We start from the raw sequence: 23194 nt of genomic DNA, 5'->3' as shown, positions 1-23194 counted from the left end.
TGTCTCTTCATGACCATCATTACTCATTAAAGTTAATCTTCTATAGTCATTCTTCCTCTTACTTGTCACATAACGAAAGGACTCTTTGGGATTTCCTTTGGCCTGCTTGGCTAGATTCTTCTCATAATCTGATTTTGCTTTCCTTGCCACACTGATTGCCATTCTTGCCTGAGTCTCATACTGTTGATGAGTTTGCTGGTCACCTTTCTCTTTATATACCTTCCACAGCATTTTCTTCTTCTGCAGCTCATGCTTAATGATATTACTCATCCATCTAACTTCTACCCGATTAGTCCTCCTTACTCTAAATATACATTTTACTACTGCTTCCTCTAGATGACTCTTAACTATATCCCATGCACTACTAACATCCTTACCCTGCAATGTTTTATGCAATTGCACAGATTTAAGCTTCTTCCTAACCATGTCATAATAACCTGCCTTGTAGTTCTACAAATACTCTTTTTTGATAGAATATTCCTCGTGTTTTTCAATCTCCCAAATCAAGACTGTGTGGTTACTTTTCATCAATTGGAGGCAATGTTGTAACCTTGATTATGGATAGCTCTTCTGATGAGTGAGTATTTGACCAGGTCTAATACTCACCCATCCCTAGCCCACTCCATCAGATGCTGCCGTAAGTAATTATATCTTAATAGGTGTATAAATTCTATTTCCTTCCTGCTATGTGATCTTTCTTTTTTTCAGTCTATATCACCATAGTTGAAGTCTCCCATAATAATCACTTGACCTGTACTCATTTGTACTGTCTGATTTGACTATCCTATTCAATATTTTTGCTTGAGAGACTAGATTCCTCACTTGGTCATTCTCACACTCACTTACTTCATGAGTGTCTTCACACAAAGTCACTTGCTTCCAACCTAATTGTTTAAGTTTCCCTGAATGTGCACTTCATCATGCTTGGTGAACAATGCTCTGTCCAGACATCTAACACCAAAACCATTAAATGCAGTCCATTGGAATTGTACAAATCCTTTCCATAAAACAGAGACCACACATCCACAAATTTTACATCATTCTTTTTGCACAATCTGTGTAAAGTCTCATTAGCTATCAGTGTCCACCTCTTCAGTTTGCCTCTATCATAGTATGGTAGGAGACTTATACTCTTCACCTTCTCCCTCTTCAGTTTTGCCTCTTCTAACAACTCCTTTACATCCTTCCTTATAGAATACTTCTCGCCTTTTAAATCATTTGTGCCAACCAAAATAATAAGTTCCTTCAAGTTACCTTTTCGCATCCGAATGGTATGGCTAATATCATGAATTTTTGTGCCCGTGAAACACAATTTTGTCACACTTTCTTAAGTAACCTCCTGATCAATGAGTCTTCTGACATAATTTTCTCCTTGACTTTTTTTCTTGTTTGTTGTGTCAGTCTTTATTATTCCTTCGGATCACTGGCTTCTAGCTTTTTTTTCAGCCCTCTTGCCACTTCTGCAATTTTTCAATTTCACACTTTGTCCTATGAAGGATAACATTTAAGCACAGAATTTCTTTATTAATATCTATTTCATTCTCCTCTATTTCCACAGCTGCACATTCAACATTAATAACATAATTTTCCATCTTACTATCAGTATTTGTTGTGTTCTTGTCACCTAATAGATAGACACTTACTTTGGAAACACTTATTACACACTCTCTCTCCAGTTTCAATTTCCTTTCACATATTCTTTAATTTTCTCGACAAATACATTTCACACACACTGCACTGAATAAAATCCCACAAATTCAAATCACCAGACAACGTGGTCTTTGTTGTCATTGTTCGTTGTGTTGGTACCATGTCACAATAAAATTGTTACAAAGATACTAAATACTGTAAAAACACACAAATCTACACTAATACACTATAATACACAAATTTTCTTTAAGCAAAAATAAAATAAAAGAGATAAAAAATCACTAATTGTACAGGAGCGCTAAATTACATGACCCTCTCACATATAACCTTGAACCACTCTCTTATGAGAACATTACAATGTATAAGGGTAGTGATGTAGAGAACTATGTGCTAAGGCTTAAGAACTGGATGAAACTTGGGAATAGAATAAAAACACTTTAATTCTTCGAATGTTTTCCTTGGTTACAGAGATGTCTTCAGGGAGTACAATGTAGACTTATAACCCATACCTGCAAAGTCAACACAAAACTAACTGAAACTCATGGACAATGTACCAGAACCCTAACTAGGTTGGGTGACTTCAGTAGATGTCCACTGAATGCCTCACTTGTAATCTGGGATCTTGGAGGATTAATGTTTCCCATATTTTGGGAAGTTTTACACGGCCATATTTATTCAGATTGGGCTGGTTTTTGAGAGCTGCTGCAAATTTTTTAAAAAAAGTCTTTCAATTCTAACCTTATTGCAGTGGAGAATGGTAGCTTGTTTCCATTTGATTCTGTATGTAGTATCTAAAGCATGGTCTTCTAGACCTGATTGACCATAGTCGTGATTTCAGGTGTGTATTTTGTTATGTTTCTATGTGGATGTTGTTGATCTTCCTGTCCGTCTATAGTAGTCAACTTACAGGAACAATAAACTTGAGATACATGCTAGGAACTTTGAAAGAAAGGAGTTGGTTCTTAGGAAAATGGATAAAGGTAGCCACTTTCAAGGTGAGGCTTGAAGATGTTTTTTTTTTAAATTCTTGCAGTATTTTGTTATATGCCTTAGACAGTGAATAGTGAATACTAAAATTCTTCTCTAGAAAAGATTACTGATTGCAGAAAGGAGAGGAGTTGAGTCAAATTTTTTATTTTTTTATTCTCTAGGAATTGTAGCCATTAAATAGGAAGGTGTAGTGTATATGGCTGAGTTCTGCTGCATTTCTTCATTAGAATATTGTTGGTATCTATTTCTAGGGTTTTAATGATAGCATATTGCTGAGAGGAGTGATGATGGGAAAATTCGTGAATGTATCTGCCTGTGTGAGTGGGTTTCTTGTATACTGTGAAAGAGAGGTTATTGTTAGGAAGACATGTTACTCAGGTGTCTAGAAAGGATAGATGATTGTTAGTTTTTTCCCATTATAAATCGAATTCTTGGAAGTTGACTACTACAGTGAAGCGGGAAAGTCTAACGTGTCTATGCCATGAGGCCAAATGGAGAACACATCATCTGTGCATCTTAACCATATAGAAGGCTTAAGAGGAGCCGAGTCAAGAGCATGCGTTTGAAAATCTTCCATGAAAACATTGGTAAGGGGGACTGAGAGAGAGGCAGCCCATAGTTGTGCTCTCTATCTGTTCATAAATTTTGTTCTTCCAAGAGAAGTAGTTGGAATGGATGGAAAAGGGAAATTGATCTGTGATATCAGGAGGCACAACATTTTTAGAAATGTTAAAATGCCATTCAATATAATATTGGTAAACAATGAGGTAATGTTAAACCTGATTAAGATAACTGTATTATGAATAATAAGATTTTTGATAGATATTTTAAAATGGGCAGAGTTTTTTATGTAAGACTGGTATGATGAGTAAGGGAGGTGGAATTAACAGCAACTGCTATAGGTCTCAGGTGAAGAATTAGGTTTAGGTTTGTCAATTTTGCCAATATTGGAGGGGAGGTGGGAGGAGGGGAAACAAGAACTAAATGGCTCAAGCTTTTCGGTGATTTCAGAACAAGATGACAAGATTGTTTGTTTGTGTTTTTTTGGGGTAAACTTTTTAACATGTTTATCTGAGATTTATTGGTACCATTATCTAATAGAATATACCGTATTTTCCGGCGTATTAGACACACACCCCCTTTTTTGTACACATTTTTTAGGAAAAAAATTTTATCACTGAATATTATAATGAATTTATAGTATTTCAAATATAAAGTAATAAGTAGGTCTACTTTCAACAAATACCTAATCTGGAGAGGATCCAGAGGCGAGTGACCAAGATGATTGCAGGTCTATGGAATGAACCTTATGAGAACAGGTTGAAGATTTGTGGGTTGCAGAAATTGGTTGATAGGCGGAAAAGGAGAGATATGATTGAGACATTAAAATTGCTGAAGGGTTTCTATAAGATTAATTCAGAGGATATTTTTGAGATCAGGACTGGTGGTGGGAGAACTAGGGGACATCTATGGAAGCTGGACAACAGTGTGGTTAGCAAGGGTGTTCGAGCTGGGTTCTTTACTTTTAGAGTGGTAAATGAGTGTAATAAGCTGCCAGAGTCTGTTGTGGGTGCTATGACAGTGAGTGAGTTCAAGGCAAGGTATGATAGATACTGTGAGAATGTCAAATAGTTGTGTGGACATGATGTTTAAGGACTCCCTGGAGTCGCCCGTAATAATAATAATAATAACTAGGAAAGAGTCCCATCTTTTAATGTTCTTCATGAAAACCCAGAAATTCATCTCCAGAGCTAAATGAAGAGACACTTGAAACCTCTTCTATATCAGAATATGAGTTCTCATACAACAAATTGTACTCTGTACCATCCAGTGCATTACTAATGTCACACTTCTTAAATGATTTAATCACTGTCTCAGTTTTCACAGCATCACAGCACCCACTCACAAATTTGTGAAATGCTAGACCTCTTCCTGATGGCGTGACCTCAAAATCTGAAGACTGCATCCAGCTGTTCCACTTCCCCTTCATAAATCCCTTGAATGGTTTATTAATACAGACATCTAAAGGTTGAAGCTGACTAGTTAGACCTCCTGGAATTACAGCTAACTGAGTTTTAACATCTTCTGTTCTGTGAGAATGAAACTGATCCTATACTAACAGAGCAAGCTTCTTCAACAGTCCTACAGGGCGCCTAGACCAAATTTTATCTATCCATAACTTCATTCCTCCTCCATCCATCCAGCCTTTTGCGTGAACATGTTCAAACACTCCTTTAAGCAGTTTTTTCTTTGGGTAGCGTCTTCCTTTTAAAAATCAATAGTGGCGGCAATTTTGTCCCATCAGTACAGCAAGATAAAACAACCGTGTAGTGTTTTTTCGTGCCCAGAAGTTTTAACAGTAACACTTTTTGTGCCCTTGGAATCTACAGTTTCGTTTGAGGGCACATCAAAAGTCAGCGGAACCTCGTCCATGTTTCCTATTTGTGCAAGTTCAAAATTTTCTCATTTCTTTGCATTAATGACGAATCGATGAAATTCAATTTGTAGACACTGAAAGTCCCGCTTTTCTGTGGTCTAAAATCCAAGTATTCAGTTCTGCCTCAAGTTCTGGCCATTTTGCAGTTCCATTTCGTAGGTTATGTTTATTGTGAGTTGGTTTTTTTAGATCCTCTTCCTGATTCCGTCAAGTTCCTATCATTTTCTCAGTTGAGGGTAGTCCGAAATGCCTCTCTGCAGTCCTGTTTCCATGTTCTTTAGCATACGCAATCACACGTAGCTTGTATGCAATATTGTAGCAATGCCGACGTTTTTCAGCCATTATTTGCCAAGAAATTTAGAGAAAATTTAATGGCAGAAATTTATCTGTTCACTACAACCATGGCAACAATTGGAAAGTTTAAACAAACAGGAACACAGCTGTGATTGTCTATAACAGTGGATGGGCATCCACTGAACTCTGTGTAACTGGAATGCTCTCACACACCACAAGGAAGCAAGAAAGAAATCGCATAACTCGGAACAGAGAAAATTTCCAGAAATGAAAGTAATAAAAAACCGAATATCTGCGTATGAGATGCACCCTGTTTTTCAAACCTATTTTCAAAGAAAAAAAAGTGCGTTTTATATGCCAGCAAATAATACGGTAGACTGAGAATGATATCCATTTTTTGACTGTATTCAATGGCTGGCATTAAGGATTACTGTGGTACTACCCTTATATGCTCTAGTTATACTATATTGTATTATTATCTTTTTGTAGCTGCCTGAGGGCACTGAGTTGGCAAGATGAATAATTACTTTTGGGAGGCAATCTTGAGAAGAAACATTGGGGATATCAAGCCTAATGTTCTTAGCTATTTCTAGTACTATGAATGTTATATCCAACATAAAACATTAGGTCTAATACCAGTACATTGTTTCCTGTTTTGCACAGAGTTGTTTGATCCTCAAGGGACTTCTTTGTTCATAGCACTAAACATGCTATGTTCCTTCATAGCATGTTTAAAAGTGAAAGTCTTTTTTTTTGAATCTGCAGCTGCCCTCAGAACTATTCCTCAAAACTGTCCCCTAATCTGAATAAATATGGATGTGTATAACTCCCTAAAATATGGGAAACATTAATCCTCCAAGATCTGATTACAAGCTTACAGTCAACACCAAAGGAAAAATTAAGCAGTGCTTTTAATCCTTTTCCAGTGGTGTTTTACTTCATTAGGCGTAATGTGAGATACATAAAATTATTATTATTGTTATTATTATTATTATTATTATTATTATTTGACACCTCCAAGAGTCCAAGGACTCATCGAGGGGGGAAACCTGCTCTACAACTCCGTTCAATTTCAATCACCCACCATTCAATCACCAACTGACCACAACTGCACTAATGCCATCTACCCCAGATCACCACTGGTATTTCCACAGACAATCATAAACATCCATGCCTTTAGCGGGATTCAAACCTGCAGCCTTTTGGCTGGCGAGCGGATACATTATCCGCTTGGCCAACTAGGCCGGCAGAGATGCAGAGGACATTGCTATGTAGAAGTAAGTAGGTTTGGTTTCTTTGTATAAAATTTTCATCAGATTACATAGATTACTATACACAGATTTGTTTAGCTGGTTTGCAAAAGGATATTGGAAAGGGCACAGAGACTGATTAACTAAGTGATTTCTGGTCTCCAAAATGCTGAGATGAAGAAACATGAAAGTAAATGCATTTTGCAGGGTTGGATGAGAAAGAAGAAATATGTGACTGAGACATATAAGTTGGTAGTTGTTATTACCATATTTAGAAGAAGTGTTTCACAGAATGGAGGAGAACAACAGGCCATTTCTGCATTGTGTGTGATGGGGGATAAGGAGTAATAGTTGCGTGCATATCCTATTAAACCATGCCCTAATAGTTTACGCACATAGTTTGATGAGCCATGTGTGTGTGACAGAAACCTTCCAGTATGAATTTTTTTGACTTGATAAAACTATAATGATGATATTAATAATATACATATACACTGCTCAAAATAATTAGGGGATATTTTAGTTTCTGTCAGATAATTATGAATTTCTGCAAATAATTATAACTATTGGGTACTTTATACATGAATAAATATTCCCTTACTTATGAATAGGGTGTAATTGATGAGATATTGTTTAAACAATCGATATTTATTACAAATCTAACAAATTATACATTTTAGCATGAAATAATTTTAACAAGAATATCCTGTAATTGTTTTGAGCAGTATATATATATATATATATATATATACTGCTCTAGAGGCCAAACGTGGATCTTTTTTCAAGTGACTTCAGGTCTCCAATAAATGGGATGATGGTCAAGCAGTGATGAAATTCATCTAACACCTAAAGACAATCTTCACATATAAAAATAAGGATGTCATTTTTCCTCTTTACAAGGCCTTGATAAGACCTCACTTGGACTATTGTGCTCAGGTTTGGTCTCCTGATTTCTGTTATGATTCTGATATATTGAATTGAGTACAAAGGAGAGTGTTAAAAATGATATCAGGACTGATTATGAGGACAGTTTGAGAATTTGTAGACTATAGACACTAGCAAACAGGAGAAAGTGGGGGTGATATGATTGAGACTTACAAACTTCTGCAAGGGTCATACAGGATTTCAATTGATGGAATTTTTCAATTTATGGAGGGTGGGGAAAGGACAAGAGGGCATCCTTGGAAGCTGAGAATGAAGACTGCTAAGAAGGGATTGAGGGCTAGATTTTTCTCTGAGAAGGTAGTGTATGATTGGAATAGATTGCCATTGGATGTTTTGAGTGCAAGCAGTGTGAATGAATTCAAGAATAAGTATGATAGCTGGTGTGTCTAGTATGTGGCCTCCCTCGATGAGTCTCTGACTCCCTGGAGGTCTGTCTTAATAATAATAATAATAATAATAATAATAATAATAGATGTTAATACGACTGGCAATGGATGGATGACATATCACCACGTACTTTTATGGAATCTACAAAAGAATAACCTATGCCCTTGACTAGTTGTTTAATGAGATTTTTGCACATTGAAGTGTTTCTAAAGAGCATGGAGATGGCACAAGAATGCCACTTCATGAGTGTGGTTCTAAGACACAAGTTTCCAATTATAGACTGGTCTGTACAACCCACAGTTGTAAATAAGATGTTAGATAAGTTGGTTAGGAATAGTGTTCAGAATTGATGGACAGAGAATTTTCTGTGATGGTTAGCATGAAATTATGAAGGGTAGTTCTTACATTAGTATTCAGCTCCATTTTATGACAAAGTGATGATGAATGTGTTGTAAAAGGGAGAACTCATAGAATGATACTCTCAGATTTTGCAAAATATCATTGTATATGGGCCTCCCTTTTCCAACACATTCCTTTGATAAATTGCCAGATGAGAAGTATGTGTACAAGCTGGTGAAGATATGGATAAATTTTAGATTCTACTTCTCAGGCTTCTATGGAAGGAGAAGTAAAATATTTAATCTAGTATAAATTCCACACAGAGACTGTTGACCAGTTATTTTATTCAGTTTAAACCTGTACTAGTTTCATGTACAGTTTAGTATACTTCAGAAGACTGAAATAAAAAAATATGTGTGAGTTAAACAACAAACAGATTAACAAAACGGCAATACAGAATATTTAAAAAATAAACTAACAGTGGTGAATGCACATCATTAACGACTAGTAATGTTGTGATAAGAGTGTCTGAGAGATCCATGCAATAGACTTCTGATAGAAGATGACCAAACCTGATGTTGGATCTTGAAAGTTTATTTTTCACTTGGTTAGACTATAATAAATTTAGTTTAATCCTTTATCCAAGTGTGAGCAAACGAAGTTTGCACCTGAAAATATCTTCAGGACTGAATATGGTGTTGTATTACCTTACTGGGGTAAGGTAGTACAACACCGGACAACTCGTAGCAAAGGTCGACCAAGATAACATCACTCCTATCCCAGTATCTCCCATAATGCAAAACACATCTCCTTGTGGATATGTATAATGTTATGCATTAAAGGATTGGCCACTACCCAGACTAGTTTCAACCTTTCTTGAGGTCTCTTCAGTGGGAGCCAGGCCCAGTGGTGGAGATACCAGGCAGAAGCACTAGCGAGGTCATCTTTACCTATAGGAGTTGCCAAAAGGTGTGCCACCTTTTTTATTAAATTACTCTGGATTTAGAGAAAGATGTTGAAAGTTTATTTTTCACTTGGTTAGACTATAATAAATATAGTTTAATCCTTTATCCAAGTAAAGGTTAGTGGTTGTGGTGGGCAGTAGATGGCGTCGGTGTTGTTGCAGATCTCTGTAGTTAGTGGATTGAGTGGTGGAGATGGAGAGTTGTAGAGTAGGTGCACTCCCTCGATGTGTCTTTGGACTCCTTGGAGGTGTCACATAATAATAATAATAATAAATCATAAAATAGCAATTTATACATCCAAAAGAAGTGTACTTTGAATTATGGGATACTGAGGTAGTTGGTGTGAAGTCAACAGCTTCTATATACAAGTAGACTAATCATGAATCACACACAAAGCATCTTCAGGTGTATACACTTGAATAAAGGATTAAAACAAGAATGTAATTTCTTGGCCTCATAATATATGTTATAATCCTGCTTTACAACTCTCTACAACTTTAATTTGTAGATTTCACTCATATCTTATTTATCTTACTAAATCTTGGTATAGATATGATCATTCTTTGTTTCTGATGTGCTTTAAAAATTTATCATTTTCCTTTCCTGCAGTTTGTCATTCTGTTGTATTGATGCCAGCTTATTCTACCAAATTCTTCTCTCTTTTGGTGATCTTTCAAAATCAATGCCTTGTGATCACTTTCACCAGCAAGTGGTAGTATTAATCCTTATTTACAATTACACAGAGATATCTTTTCTATAGATATTACAATAAGATATTTTTGAGATCGAGGTATTACAGAGAGAGAGAGATTTATGAGATGTTCAAATATTACAGGGAGATGTTTGTGAGATTATCTGTGGATATCACAATGATTATTTTTATAAGAATTTACACTATTAATAAATAGTCATTACTGTTCTCTTCTAAACTGCAGTGATTTGCAAAGTCCAGATTTACAATGAGCATGCCAGAATTAATGCAAAAAGTTAGTTTTCAGTCTTGTTACCAAACTCTAGTTGAATCTTGTAAGTTCTACTTTTATTGACAATATATATATATATATATATATGTCCACATTATTTTTGTATGCCAAATGCATAATTCTTTTTTGTTATAGGGCGAAAGAGGTGAAGAAGGACCATCAGGTCAGGATGGAATCAATGGAATCTCAGGTCCACAAGGAGCTCCTGGTTTACCAGTATGTAAATAATCTTTTATTTAGTAATTTAATTTATATTTTGAACCAAGAAATAAATAGATAAAATTCATCCATAGTGTTTTATATTTAGTACTCATGCTTGCTTTCTCTATTAGTTAATAATTATATTGATAAAATGAAAATCATAGATAGGAGAGATGTTAAATGCATCATGATGATTAGCTTTCATTCTTAATATAGGATTATTCAAAGAAAAGAATACAATGTTTATTAAAAATGGAATCACTAAAATTTGTGATTTCAAAAAAAAATTTGTATGTTGTGTGAAATCAAAAAAAAATTTGTATGTTGAATCAGCCATATAAACTGGAACATAGTCCCATCTCGAGGCAATGGCGAATGGGCGAATGCTGCAAGCAGAAAAGTAAAACGATGGAAAACTTACGAAGAGTTTATTACAATTATACTGGAGGCAGAAAAAATTAAAAAGTAAAAAAAAAAAAAAAAAAAATTAAATTGGATATATCATATATTTCAAAAATATTCAATTTATATATACATATTTATAAAGATAATTATATTTTATTCCAATTATATAAGCTCCAAATAATTATTTTTATTTTGATAATCCCCGGGACAGAAACATTTAGATCCGATTTCATTGAGAAAATTTGATTCTCTTATAAATAGAATATTTTTATTTAAGAAACAAAATTAATCAGAAATTTTTATTTAGTAATTTAATATTTTAACATAAAATTTGATATATTAATAAATAATATAAATATGAAACTGAAGGGTGGAAAAAAAATCTTGCACAGACTCAAAAATTTGCTCGGGCCGGTGCTGCTGGAACATGCTCGACAAAGTCATGCAGCAAAGCTCCTGGGTACAGTGTTTATTTTCTTACATGTGTTTTGCCATTATGCATCTCATGATTGATGGCACTGCATACATTTGATTTCATGAATGCCATGTGGTAGTGGTGACAGATTCATCACGTTCTTCACACAGCCCCACTGGAAGAGATCTCACAGCATTGTGTGTAAATCTCAGATGTGGGCCTAAACACCTATATGGTATCCCCTTAAGTACCACACCCTTTCCATTGTGATGATGCTGCTGCTGTATTTTTCAGATAGTCTGTCACAGATGTAGGAAAGTGATGGAAGAACCACTTAATTGCAGGATAAAATCGTATAATTTTTCATTACGTGGAGATTATAACCAATTAATTAACAGAGGAAAACAGTTTTTGCAAATGTAATTTCTTTGAAGACATATGAACAGTAGATAGCAAAGGTTGGTCGATTGGTAGAGCCTCTACTAATATCTCCCAAAAAATTAATCAAGTTTGAGCGTGGTTAGTAGTTGGAAGGAGATCAATCATTTGATGCTGTTCGCACACTCTCCCTCGATGAGTCTTTGGCCTCCATGGAGGTGTCACATAACAATAACAATAATAATAATAATATTCTTATAAAATAGTACATACATGCACACAAAAAATACCCCCTAACTTTTGAGACTTCCATTCATTGTTGGTTGATGCTATGGATTTTTCAGTCTCCCCCAGATGAATGTTGTGCTGGCTCACTGTATCATTTATATAATAATTAGTTCTGCATTAAAAACAACTCATGCAATCATGACATTATCTTAATTTTTCCTGAACTTTGCAAAAAAAAAAAAAAAAAAAAAACACTAATGCCTATTATTTCCTAAGGAGAAGGCAAGGACAAAAGTTAAAAGGGCAATTTTTAGCCCTTTTAACTTTTGGAGAATAAATAGGCAGTTCAATAGCCAATCGGAAATAGCTGGTCCAAGACTATTACTAATTTTAAGTTGAATACAGTAAAGAGATCCTGAAAATAAATAAGAGTCCTGAAAATACTTCAGGTGCCAACTTTGTTTGCTTACACTTGGATAAAGGATTAAACCAAGTATATAATTCCTTGGTATCTTTAATTTATAGCAGGCCTGCACAACTTGATTGTCTTTGAGGACCAAACCCAACTTGGACCACCTGACCAAGGGCCAGATCACTTCGGACCTAGAATCTTAGACTAGTCCACTGCAGCTAAACCTAAGTAAATTTGTTAGTAGGCCTACAGTAAATACTAATTAATATGCATATTTACAATTTTTAGAGAGTTACAATTAAAATTATAATCAAAATTATTTACAAAAAGATATAGCTGCAAAATTTTTCAATAAAAACCACTTAAACATAAACACAAAGTTTACTAATAATTTCATTGAGAATATCACACTTATTCTCAGTGAAATATCAGTGACTGAATGTCACAATGTGACACATTGCATTTCTTTGTTGCCACTATTTTATCAAAGTTTGGTGTCATGTTTGAAGTGACTGTTCTTAATGTGGCCTCTAAATTGATATCACTTAAAGATGAACGCTGTTTGGTTTTGTTCAAGTTAATGACCGAAAATGTTTGTTCACAAGTATATGTGCTCCCAAACATACAAAATACCTGGTTGGTAGTATCCAATAAACTTTTAAATTTATCCTGATCCAGAATAGAATAAAGCACTTGTAAAGTACTCTCCGTATGCTTGACCTGATAGTTTTCAGAACACTGGAAATCAATAACTTCCATCTGAAGTTCGACAGGTAGATTTCCTGCTTCGAGAGAAATTGGATCCTCAATCACTTTTATGCAGACTTCGTTTTCATTACTCAATGGCATTCTTTTTTGAAACTCCATACTTAGAAGTGATATGTGCCTCTTATATTTTCCACCCACCATTGATATTCTGATGGAATATTCTGTCGACAAGTTAAGAAATGTGACATATCCCCCTAGCAAGTTGATTTTCAAACAAACTTAATTTCATTTTGAATGCCTTTATAAGAGACATTAACTGAAAAACAAACTTATTTTTTCCTTGAAGCTGTAAGTTAAGGTCACTTAACATAATGTAAGTTAAGGTCACTTAACATAATGTAAGTTAAGTGACCCAAAATGTCACACAAGAAAAATAAATCTTGATTCCATTCTTCATCCATTATTTCTGGGAATTTTTCCATATCTTCTTGAGATTCCAAAAATTCAACTAATTTCTTTTTTAGAGCGACAAAGTGTGACAAAACTTTACCATGGCTCAACCAACGTCCATCAGTGTGGTATGGTAGATCCCCATACTAAGCATCATTTTCTTCAAGAAACCTGAAACATTGTGTTTCAAACCCCGAGCTCAAATATAGTTGACCAGAGTAAATACTACATTAATCACATGATCAAAGTGCAAAACTTTTGAACATAACACCTGCTGATGAATTAGGCAGTGAAATTTTGTCAATTGCTTACCTGCATACTGTTCAATAAATGTTACATCACCAACATTTTTTCCACACATAGATGGGGCACATCAGTACAAACTGCTATTAAATTCTTGAAATTTAAGGATAGTTTTTCGGTTACACACATCTTCACATTTTCTGTGATCTCCTTTCCTATTGTTCTTCCTTTCATTGAACACAAACCAGCAAGCCCCTCTGTCACCTCAAAATTCTTATTAACGCCTCTTACATATGTTAAAAGCTGTGCAGTATCTTTCACGTCAGTACTTTCATCCATAGCAAGCGAAAAATAGACAAATTCACTAGCCAATTTTTGCAGGTTATCTTTAAGATCCTCGGCAATATCAGCCACCCTGCGCTGAACAGTCATACAGTACAAACTGGTATTTTTAAAATTATTTTACTTATGAGGACACAATTCGGAAGCGACAATCATCAGACACTTTTTTATGAACTCTCCCTCAGTAAATGATTTGCCAGCACAAACTGTTTCTTGTGATATTTTTAAGCTTACCTCTTGTGGCAACTTCATTTGCAGATGTCACTTTTTTAAAGGCTAGTTGCTCACCGTAAAGGACTTTCAATAACTTTGCTGCTTTTATTTTCTTTTCACTTGCATCCAACTTGCCAAGGTTAGGATGTTTCGATTCAAAATAACGTCTCAGATTGTATTCTTTCGACACAGCGATACATTCCCGGCAAACACTACACACTATTTTGTCCTTAAACAACGTAAAAAAATATTTGTTTGTCTACTCAGGGTTAAATGCTCGATGTCCCGAATCTATTTCACACTTTTTACTTAAGCTCATTGTGTCGAGATTGACAATATTAATTACAAAAAACTAATGATGAAAAACTCACAATAATGCAGGTTATGATAACAGTTATGTAATGTATTGCTTCAGCTACAACCAACCACTATGCTGCCAAAGCCAGTCAAGGCACGGCCAACTTTGTGTAATAAGATTCATTCTCGTTCGTAGACATCAAGTCGTTATCACGGAGATGTAACTTTGAATTTCCATGCAGCGACACTAGCGCTAACAAAACCTCGAAGTGATTATAATAATTTATTATTAAATACGACAGTCGGAATAACTCCAAATGCAAGTTATTGTCGAGTTGAAAGAAACATGATTGTGACATTAATCGCATAAGCGTAAACATGCGGTCTTAGTAAAAATTTAATTCAACGCTAGGAAATAATCATCTAATTTCATATTCCCCCGTATGATTAAATAATTCAATCAGGCAGATGGACCAAAATAAATAGCATTGCAGGCTGCATGCAGGCCTGATTTATAGTATAACCAAGTGCAAAACTTTCAACTAACTATCTCTAATCCAGAGTATTTTAATAATAAGGTGTGACATCTTTTGGCAACTCATATGAAAATATGACTTCTGCATTACTTTAGCCTTGGTATCATGTCTGGGTCTGACTCCCACCGATGAGACCTCAGTAAAGGTTGAAACTGGTTGGTGGTTTGATTCCGGGGGAGCAGAGTTTTTGCTCCCTTAAGGTTTTTGCCTTAGGGAGCTTTTGAGCATCCAGGGATTTGGGTCCGTTGGGGTGGCTTGTAGTAGGGCTTCCTTGGCTGATGCTTTTCCTGGAATATGAGCGGTTCTACTTGGTGGCAGGGGAGCCTGTCACTGAGCAGAGCCACCGCTGAGTTAAAAAAATGATCACTCAAGTCGCTCATTGTTCGTTGATCTGAGTGATCGCATGAGTTTTTGGAGAGGTAACCCCGCACTTAAACAGGGATACTTGGTCTGGGTAGTGACCCTTCCCATAATGCCTAGCATTATACATGTCCGCAAGGAGATGTGCTTTGCATTATGGGATCCTGGGATCCTAAGGCAAGTGATGTGAAGTCATGCCACCTTTACCACGAGTTACCCAGTCCTGAAAATACTTCCGGCGCAAACTTTGTTTGCTTACATTTGGATAATGGATTAAACTAAGTATATAATTTCTTGGTAACTTTAATTTATAATGTAACCAGTGAAAAACTTTCAACAAGGATATTCTAGATGTCTGGGGTAATAACTTTGAATGACACTTTCTTTTAAGGTTACATGGTGACAGCATTCATATTTACTAATTTAGGGACACAAAACACATGTGTTGAAATGATTATTTTACTAATTATTAATAAAATAACACTTGATGTTTCAACCCCTGTATTGAGGTCATCATCAGAAGGATACATGTGTATAGGGAACCAAGCTACATGCTCTTGCGCTCTATAAAGGTAAATTAAATCTACACTGTTAATTAATCTGTTTCTTAGCCTGACCTCTAGTGATAATTAAATAAGATAAAATAAAATAAATAAATACATTTAAATAATTAATAAATAAAATAAATAAAAAACAACAATAAATTCTGCTAAAGTCCTCATGTACTAAGATTCTTCTGGATTGTACAGTTCAGATTGTTATACTATGATTTCTTCGGGGCATACAGTTCAAGTTGCTATTGAATGGTAACGAAAAAAAAAAACACTTCACCAAGTCTTCTTGTAGTGGGATTTTTCTTTGGCTTGTTCTGGTTGCTGTAAAGGTTGCAAATGGATCCTCCACATTCTTGGAATGGTTAGGCCATCATTTTTGTTCAGATTTGGATTATGTTTCAGCATTTCACATGCTTCTTTAAATTTCCTCTCGAACCAGGTTTTGATGTGGTGTAGGGACTTGGTATTTTCCAATCAATTCTGTGGTATGTTTGGAATGCATGGTCAGAAAGGCCAGTTTTTCCAAAATGGAGGTATTTAATCTGTTGTTTGTGTTCGTCCTTCCTGATTGGGATGGTTCGCCCTGTTTCCCCCTATGTATGGTAGGTTACATGTGCATTGTATTTTGTGTACCCCTGGGTGGGCTAGGTGTGGGAGAAGATCTTTGGAAGAACTGAGTAGGTGTCTTAATTTTGTTGAGGATTTAAAGGTGGTTTTGATGTTGTATTTGTGTAGTGTGTTCTGTCTCTTTTTTCAGAAATGCCTCTAACATAAGGTATGGCAATAGCATTCTTGAAATCTTTTTTGTTTTTACTAGCATCTCTGTGGAGGATCTTGTGAATAGTTTTTTGACTGTATCCATTTTTATAAATGTATGGTTGATGATCTTGTATTCCTGATTTAGAGCTTGTTCATTTGAACAAATAGTTTCAGCTCTGTGTTTAACGGTGTTTATGACATCTAGTTTTTGTGTTGGGTGGTGATACGAATTTTTGTGTATGTACTGCCCTGTGTGTGTTGGTTTGCAGTAGACTGAGAAGGAGAGACAGCCTGAGGGAAGACGTGTGATGAGTGTGTGTGTGTCTAGGAACGGAAGAGAGTTGTTTTTTTCTATTTCAATGGTGAATTGGATCCATTTGCGTTGTTTGTTCAGGTGGTTAAGGAATGTATTTAGCGTTCTGCAGCCGTGGGGCCAAATGGCAAAAATATCGTCGACGTATCTGAGCCAAATTTTGGGCTTCAGGTACGCTGACTCTAGAGCTTGTTGCTCAAAGTCTTCCATATAAAAGTTAGCTATTGGGGGGGGGGATTAGTGCACCCATGGCTGTACCCTCTTTTTGAAGGTAAAAATTGTTTTGCCACACGAAATATCCGGAGCGGAGTACATGGGCAAAGAGGGCCGTGATGTTGTGTGGAAATATGTTCTGTAGGAGCAAGATAGTATCATTGATCGGGACATTGGTGAAAAGGGAAGTTATGTCAAAGCCGACTAATAAATCTTGGTCGTTGAGTGTAATATTTTTAATTTTGTTTATGAAATGTTGTGTATTTTTTATGTAGGAAGGGGACTGACCTACCAATTCCTTGAGTGTGACAGCTATTTTTTTGGCTAGGTGGTAATTTGGGCTGTCGAATCCTTCAACAATCAGACATAGTGGTATGTCTGCTTTGTGTATTTTTGGCAGGCCATAAATTCTGTGCGCGCGGGCATAATGAGGTATTAGTTTTTTGTTGTTTCTTCTGGCCATGTGTGAGCAGATTTAATTAATTCAGTTGTTTTCTTTTTAATACTTTTCGTGGGGTTGTAGTTTACCATAAGGTATATATGTTTCGCAGTAGTTACACTATATAATTCAGAGGGTCTCTTCAGAAGGTCAAATTCCCTATGATTGGCGTAGAGCTTCCATAGTACCCATCTATAAAAACAGGGAATAAAGCTGAATGTGAGAATTACAGAGGAATTTCTCTACTAAGTGTTCCAGGTGAGATTTATACTAGCATACTTTGAAAAGAGGTTGAGAAAACAGTGGAAGAAAAATTTGGAGAAGAACAAGCTAGATTTAGCTCAAATGGTGGTTGATAAGATAAAATTTTCACTTTATGACAAATAGTTGAGAAATCATGGGAATATGGCAAGGATCTTTGCTTATTATTATTATTATTATTATTCAGGCCTCCATGGAGTCAAAAGACTCATCGTGGGAGGTCCTTCCTAAGAATATAAAGTCTGTCAAGACTCATCGAGGGGAGGTCCCCCCTCTAAGAAACACAAAGTCTATCATACCACTCCTTAAACTCATTGATCGTTCTCGCTTTCACCACTCCATCAGGCAATGCATTCCACGGTTCAACCACCGTCCACGCAAAGAAACCACTCCTTACCCTCTTGCTCACAGTTTCCTTTCGTAACTTCCAGGGATGGCCTCTTGTCATCACTCCTTCCCACTGTTCAACCAAGCGAAAGAACTCCCCGGTGTCAACCCTGTAATCACCTCTCAACAGTTTAAAAGTCTCAATCATATCACCTCTCCTTCTTCTATCCACCAAACTCTGCAGTCTACATTCCCTCAGCCAATCCTCATAACCAAAATTGTACAGTCCTGAAACCATCTTTGTCATCTGTCTCTGTACCCTTTCCACAGTTAATTTATCCCCTTCAAATTCTGGGGACCAAATCTGAGAAAAATAGTCTAAGTGTCTATTCAGATAGTCTGATCAGAGACTTATACAACGGAATGATAACCCTTTTATCTCTGCAGGTCAGTGTCCTTCTCATAATTGCAGCAATCCTCTGTGTTACCTTCACCACCTTTGCAATATGTCCCCTAAATTTCAGGTTTCTCTCAATCATCAACCACAGATCTCTTGTCTCTCCTAGTTCCTCCAGTTTAACTACTTCCATAGAGTATGCAGTGTCCCGTCGATGTTTCCCAAACCTCAAGACCTTACATTTTGCTGTATTAAACTGACAACTCCCCTATTCATTTGCCCATCTATCTAGCTTATTCAAATCCTCTTGTAGGGCTACCACATCTGCACTATTACTAATAATCCTTCCCAGCTTCGCATCATCACAAACAACTGGATATCCCCTTGCAATCCACTGGCAATGTCATTGATATAAAGGTTAAACAATATAGGTCCTAGTACTGAGCCCTGTGGGACGCCACTTATAACTCTCTGCCTCCTTGAAACAGCTCCACCATACACAACTCTCTGATACCTATCAGACAGCCAATCCTGAATCCAGTTGACCAATCTGACATCCAGACCCACGTGCTACAACTTAAATGTCAGCTTATCATGTGGCACCCTGTCAAATGCCTTCGCTAAGTCTAAGAAAATTGCAGTATATGTCTTTCCCTCATCTAATGTTCTTGTAACCTTATTATAAAAGGCTAGCATATTGCTAAAACAAGAGTGCCCCTTCACAAATCCATGTTGACTCTCACAGATAACATTACCCTCATCTGCCCAATGCTGTATATGGTCCCTCACTGCTTTCTCCAAGATCTTAACAACTACTGATGACACACAAACTGGCCTATAATTAGACACTTCCAGTCTGTTACCACCCTTATGCAATGGCACTATCTTACCTTCCTTCCAAATAATATAATATAAGAAAGGAACTTGACATTGTTAGTATTCAAGAAAGTGTAAGCAGAACTAACCTAAGGTGGTTTGGCCACTTAAGTTCTGTAGATTTGGAAAATACGTATGATAACGTGTCCAGAGAAAATCAAAATCAATTATATGGGATAAATGGAACATTATGCAAGGCAGTACATATTCTATATTTAAGTTATACGTCAACAGTTAGAATTAAAGAAAATAAAGGAATATGGTTTGATGTAAAATCAGGGATAAGACAAGGATGCATATTATCTCCACTCTTATTCATCATCTCTGTGGATCACATTATGAAAGAAAGTGGCATTAGGTCTGATATTAGAATTGGAAATGTTTAAGTTATGGACCTGAGGATTTGGCACTTGATCAAAGACTAGTTGCCACAGATATGAGTGCTCTGAGAAAACTTAGGAGAGTGAACAAATGGCAGCAATGGAAGAATTCGATTAAAAATGAAGTTATAAGAAAGGAACTTGACATTGTTAGCATTCAAGAATGTGTAAGCAGAACTAACCTAAGGTGGTATGGCCACTTAAATAGAATTGGTGAGGAAAGGTTAGCAAAACAGATGTTTGATTCAAAATAGCAGAAAAGAGACCCAGAAGAAGACCAATGTCAAGGTGGATTGATTCAGTTTAAAGCGAAAAATTTCAAAATCATGAAATGTTAGATATGACAATATTGGAGTGCTGACAAGTAAGACTAATTTGGAAGAAAATTGTGGATAGAAGATTAATAATAATTTAAATTTAATCACGTAGTGCTGTAGTTAAGTAAATATTTTTCATCTTGATGTACATGTTACTTATAGAGAAGAAGAAGACAATATGATTTCATGATTTCATCATATGCCTTAACCACGCTACTGGCCAAGACATATATATAAGTCCAGGTTACCATGGATGCAAAGTGCATATTAAAATTGTAATACCATTGATATTACATTGAAATATATGATGGATACAAAGCGTATGCTAATGCGTACTTGATCCATAATGGCCAGTAAGGTGGTTAAGGGAATGTTCCAGTGAGTTAGTGTCAACCTTGGCTTACCTGTTTAACTAGAGTCTTGTAACAGCACAAGTCTCAAAGGATTGGAAAGAAGGTAAAATTGTTTCTCTTTACAAAAGTAGTAATTAGGCTAAGACTGAAAAATTATAGGTAGATCTATATATCTTGAGTTGTGGTTAAGGTGTTGGAGAGGTCAGTGAGAGCATGGATAAAAATAGGTTGATAACAGTAGTATTCTCTGATGTGCTTGTCAGCATGGGTTTGTTATCTATCATACCTCCAACTTACTTATGTACTATAACATTATGATGAATGTATCGACAGAAGAGATGCATATATCGCAGTATACTTAGACTTTGCAAAGGCTTTTGAAAGAGTGCAACACCACAACGTGATAACTAAACTAAACTGAAGTAGATGGGGATTGAATGACAGACTATTGACTTGGATAGGCAACAAGCTCTCAGATAGGTATCAGGAAGTTGTATATGAGGATATGAGGATCCAGTATCCCAGAAAAGGAAAGTCACTAGTGGTATTAATGATATCGAGATGGGTTTAACTGAAGTCACTACTGTTTGTAGATGCTGCAAAACCAGGAAGAAAAACAATGAGGAATCAAGCAGCTCTTTTAGCATTGTTATATTAGCCAGCCTGGTTGGCCAAGTGGTTAGCGTATCTGCTCTCCAGCCAAGAGGCTGCAGGTTCGAATCCTGCCTAGGCATGGATGTTTGTGGTTGTCTGTGAAAATACTAGTGGTGGTGATGATGGGTGGTAGATGGCGTTGATGTAGATTATTACTATTATTACGGGCAACTCCAGGGAGTCATTGGACTCATCGAGGGAGGCCCCAAATCATATTCATCACAACTATTTGACATTCATACAGTATCTATCATACCTCGCCTTAAACTCATTCACTGTCACAGCATCCACCACAGACTCAGGGAGCGCATTCCACTCATTCACTACTCTAAAAGTAAAGAACCCAGCTCTAACACCTTTACTAACCACACTTTTGCCCAGTTTCCATGGATGTCCCCTAGTCCTCCCACAACCAGCCCTGTTCTCAAAAATATCTTCTGAATTAATTTTATAGAAACCCTTCAGTAATTTGAATGTCTCAATCATATCTCCCCTCCTCCGCCTATCAACCAATTTTTGCAACCCACAAATCCTCAACCTGTTCTCATACGGTTCATTCCACAGACCTGCTATCATCTTGGTCACTCGCCTCTGGATCCTCTCCACCTCCTCCCCATCAAGAAGAAACCTAGGTGACCAAATCTGAGCACAGTAGTCTAGATGGGGTCTTATCAAGGCTCGATAGAGAGGAACAATAACCTGCTTGTCTCTGCTTGTCAACGTATTCTTCAGCAACCAAGTGATTTGATGAGCTGTTTTGGTCACTTTTGCAATGTGTCCCCTAAATTTCAATTCCCTATCCACCAACACTCCTAAATCTCGTGCCTCATCAATTTCCTGGAGCAGGGTTCCACCAATGCAGTAAACTGCCACCAATCTTTTCACCCCAAAATGCATAACCTTACATTTTGCCACATTAAACTGACATCCATTCTCCTTAGCCCAGACCTCCAATCTCTCCAAATCATCCTGCAAAATTTTGACGTCATCTGCATTCACTATTGCCCTACCCAACTTCGCATCATCCGCAAACAAATGAACTGTTCCTCTCAGATCATTTCCTATATCATTTATGAACAAATTAAACAGCAGTGGTCCAAGAACAGATCCTTGTGGCACACCACTAGTCACAGGCCGTCTTGTGGACTCTACTCCCGAGTAAACCACTCTCTAATATCTCTCCGTCAACCACCCTCCTATCCATCTCACCAACCCTATGTCCATTCCCATATGCTGCAATTTACTGATTAGAATTCCATGTGGAATCCTGTCAAAGGCCTTGGCAAGGTCCAGTAGAATCACTGTAAACCCATTACCCTTATCCAGTTCAGCCGTCACTGTGTTATAATACGTGAGCAAGTTACTGAGGCATGACCTACCCTTCACAAAACCATGCTGTCCCCGATACAGTATCCCATTTTCTTCTATCCAATCTTGTATTTTCCTCTTGACTATTTTCTCTAAGACCTTGACAATGATTCCTGATATGCTAATCGGTCGGTAATTTACTACAGCAGTCTTGGAACCACCTTTATGCAGTGGAACTATTTTCCCCTCTTTCCACCCGCTCGGGACTAACCCAGACCCGAGACTCAAATTAAACAAAATGGTCAAGGGTACTGACAATTCTTTAGCTGCTTCTCGTACAACACGAGCTGGTATACCATCCAATCCCACAGATGTATTGACATTGAGGTTATGCAATAGACTACTCACCTCCACTTCATTAACCACAATTCCCGTATAATCTACTGGTTTATTCGTTTCTGCAATGTCACCACCTGGATGATATACTTTTGCAAAGTGCTCACTCAGTAACTCAACTATCTCAACTGATTCAGTTACCTCCCTACCATCGGCATTCTTTAAAATCAATCTGCCATGTACATTTTTCCTTTTACTTGCTACATATCTAAAAAACTG

The 23194-nt window shown here is 36.6% G+C and overlaps 1 protein-coding gene across 1 annotated transcript in view; it reads left to right on the top strand.

Moving 5' to 3' along the window:
* LOC150095896 (uncharacterized) overlaps positions 1 to 23194 on the top strand; it is a 267756-nt gene that overhangs the window by 22973 nt on the left and 221589 nt on the right. Inside the window, exon 3 of the mRNA XM_090409557.1 lies at positions 10376 to 10456. Coding sequence (XP_090265683.1) covers positions 10376 to 10456 — 81 coding nt within the window. The remainder of the gene's footprint in view (positions 1 to 10375; positions 10457 to 23194) is intronic.

The sequence above is a fragment of the Typopeltis vanoorti genome, chromosome 19 (genome assembly GCF_054136105.1).
Source record: "Typopeltis vanoorti isolate ZY-2024b chromosome 19, IOZ_Tvanoo_1.0, whole genome shotgun sequence".
Classification (NCBI taxonomy): domain Eukaryota; kingdom Metazoa; phylum Arthropoda; class Arachnida; order Uropygi; family Thelyphonidae; genus Typopeltis; species Typopeltis vanoorti.
This window is presented reverse-complemented; position numbering and strand designations above follow the sequence as displayed.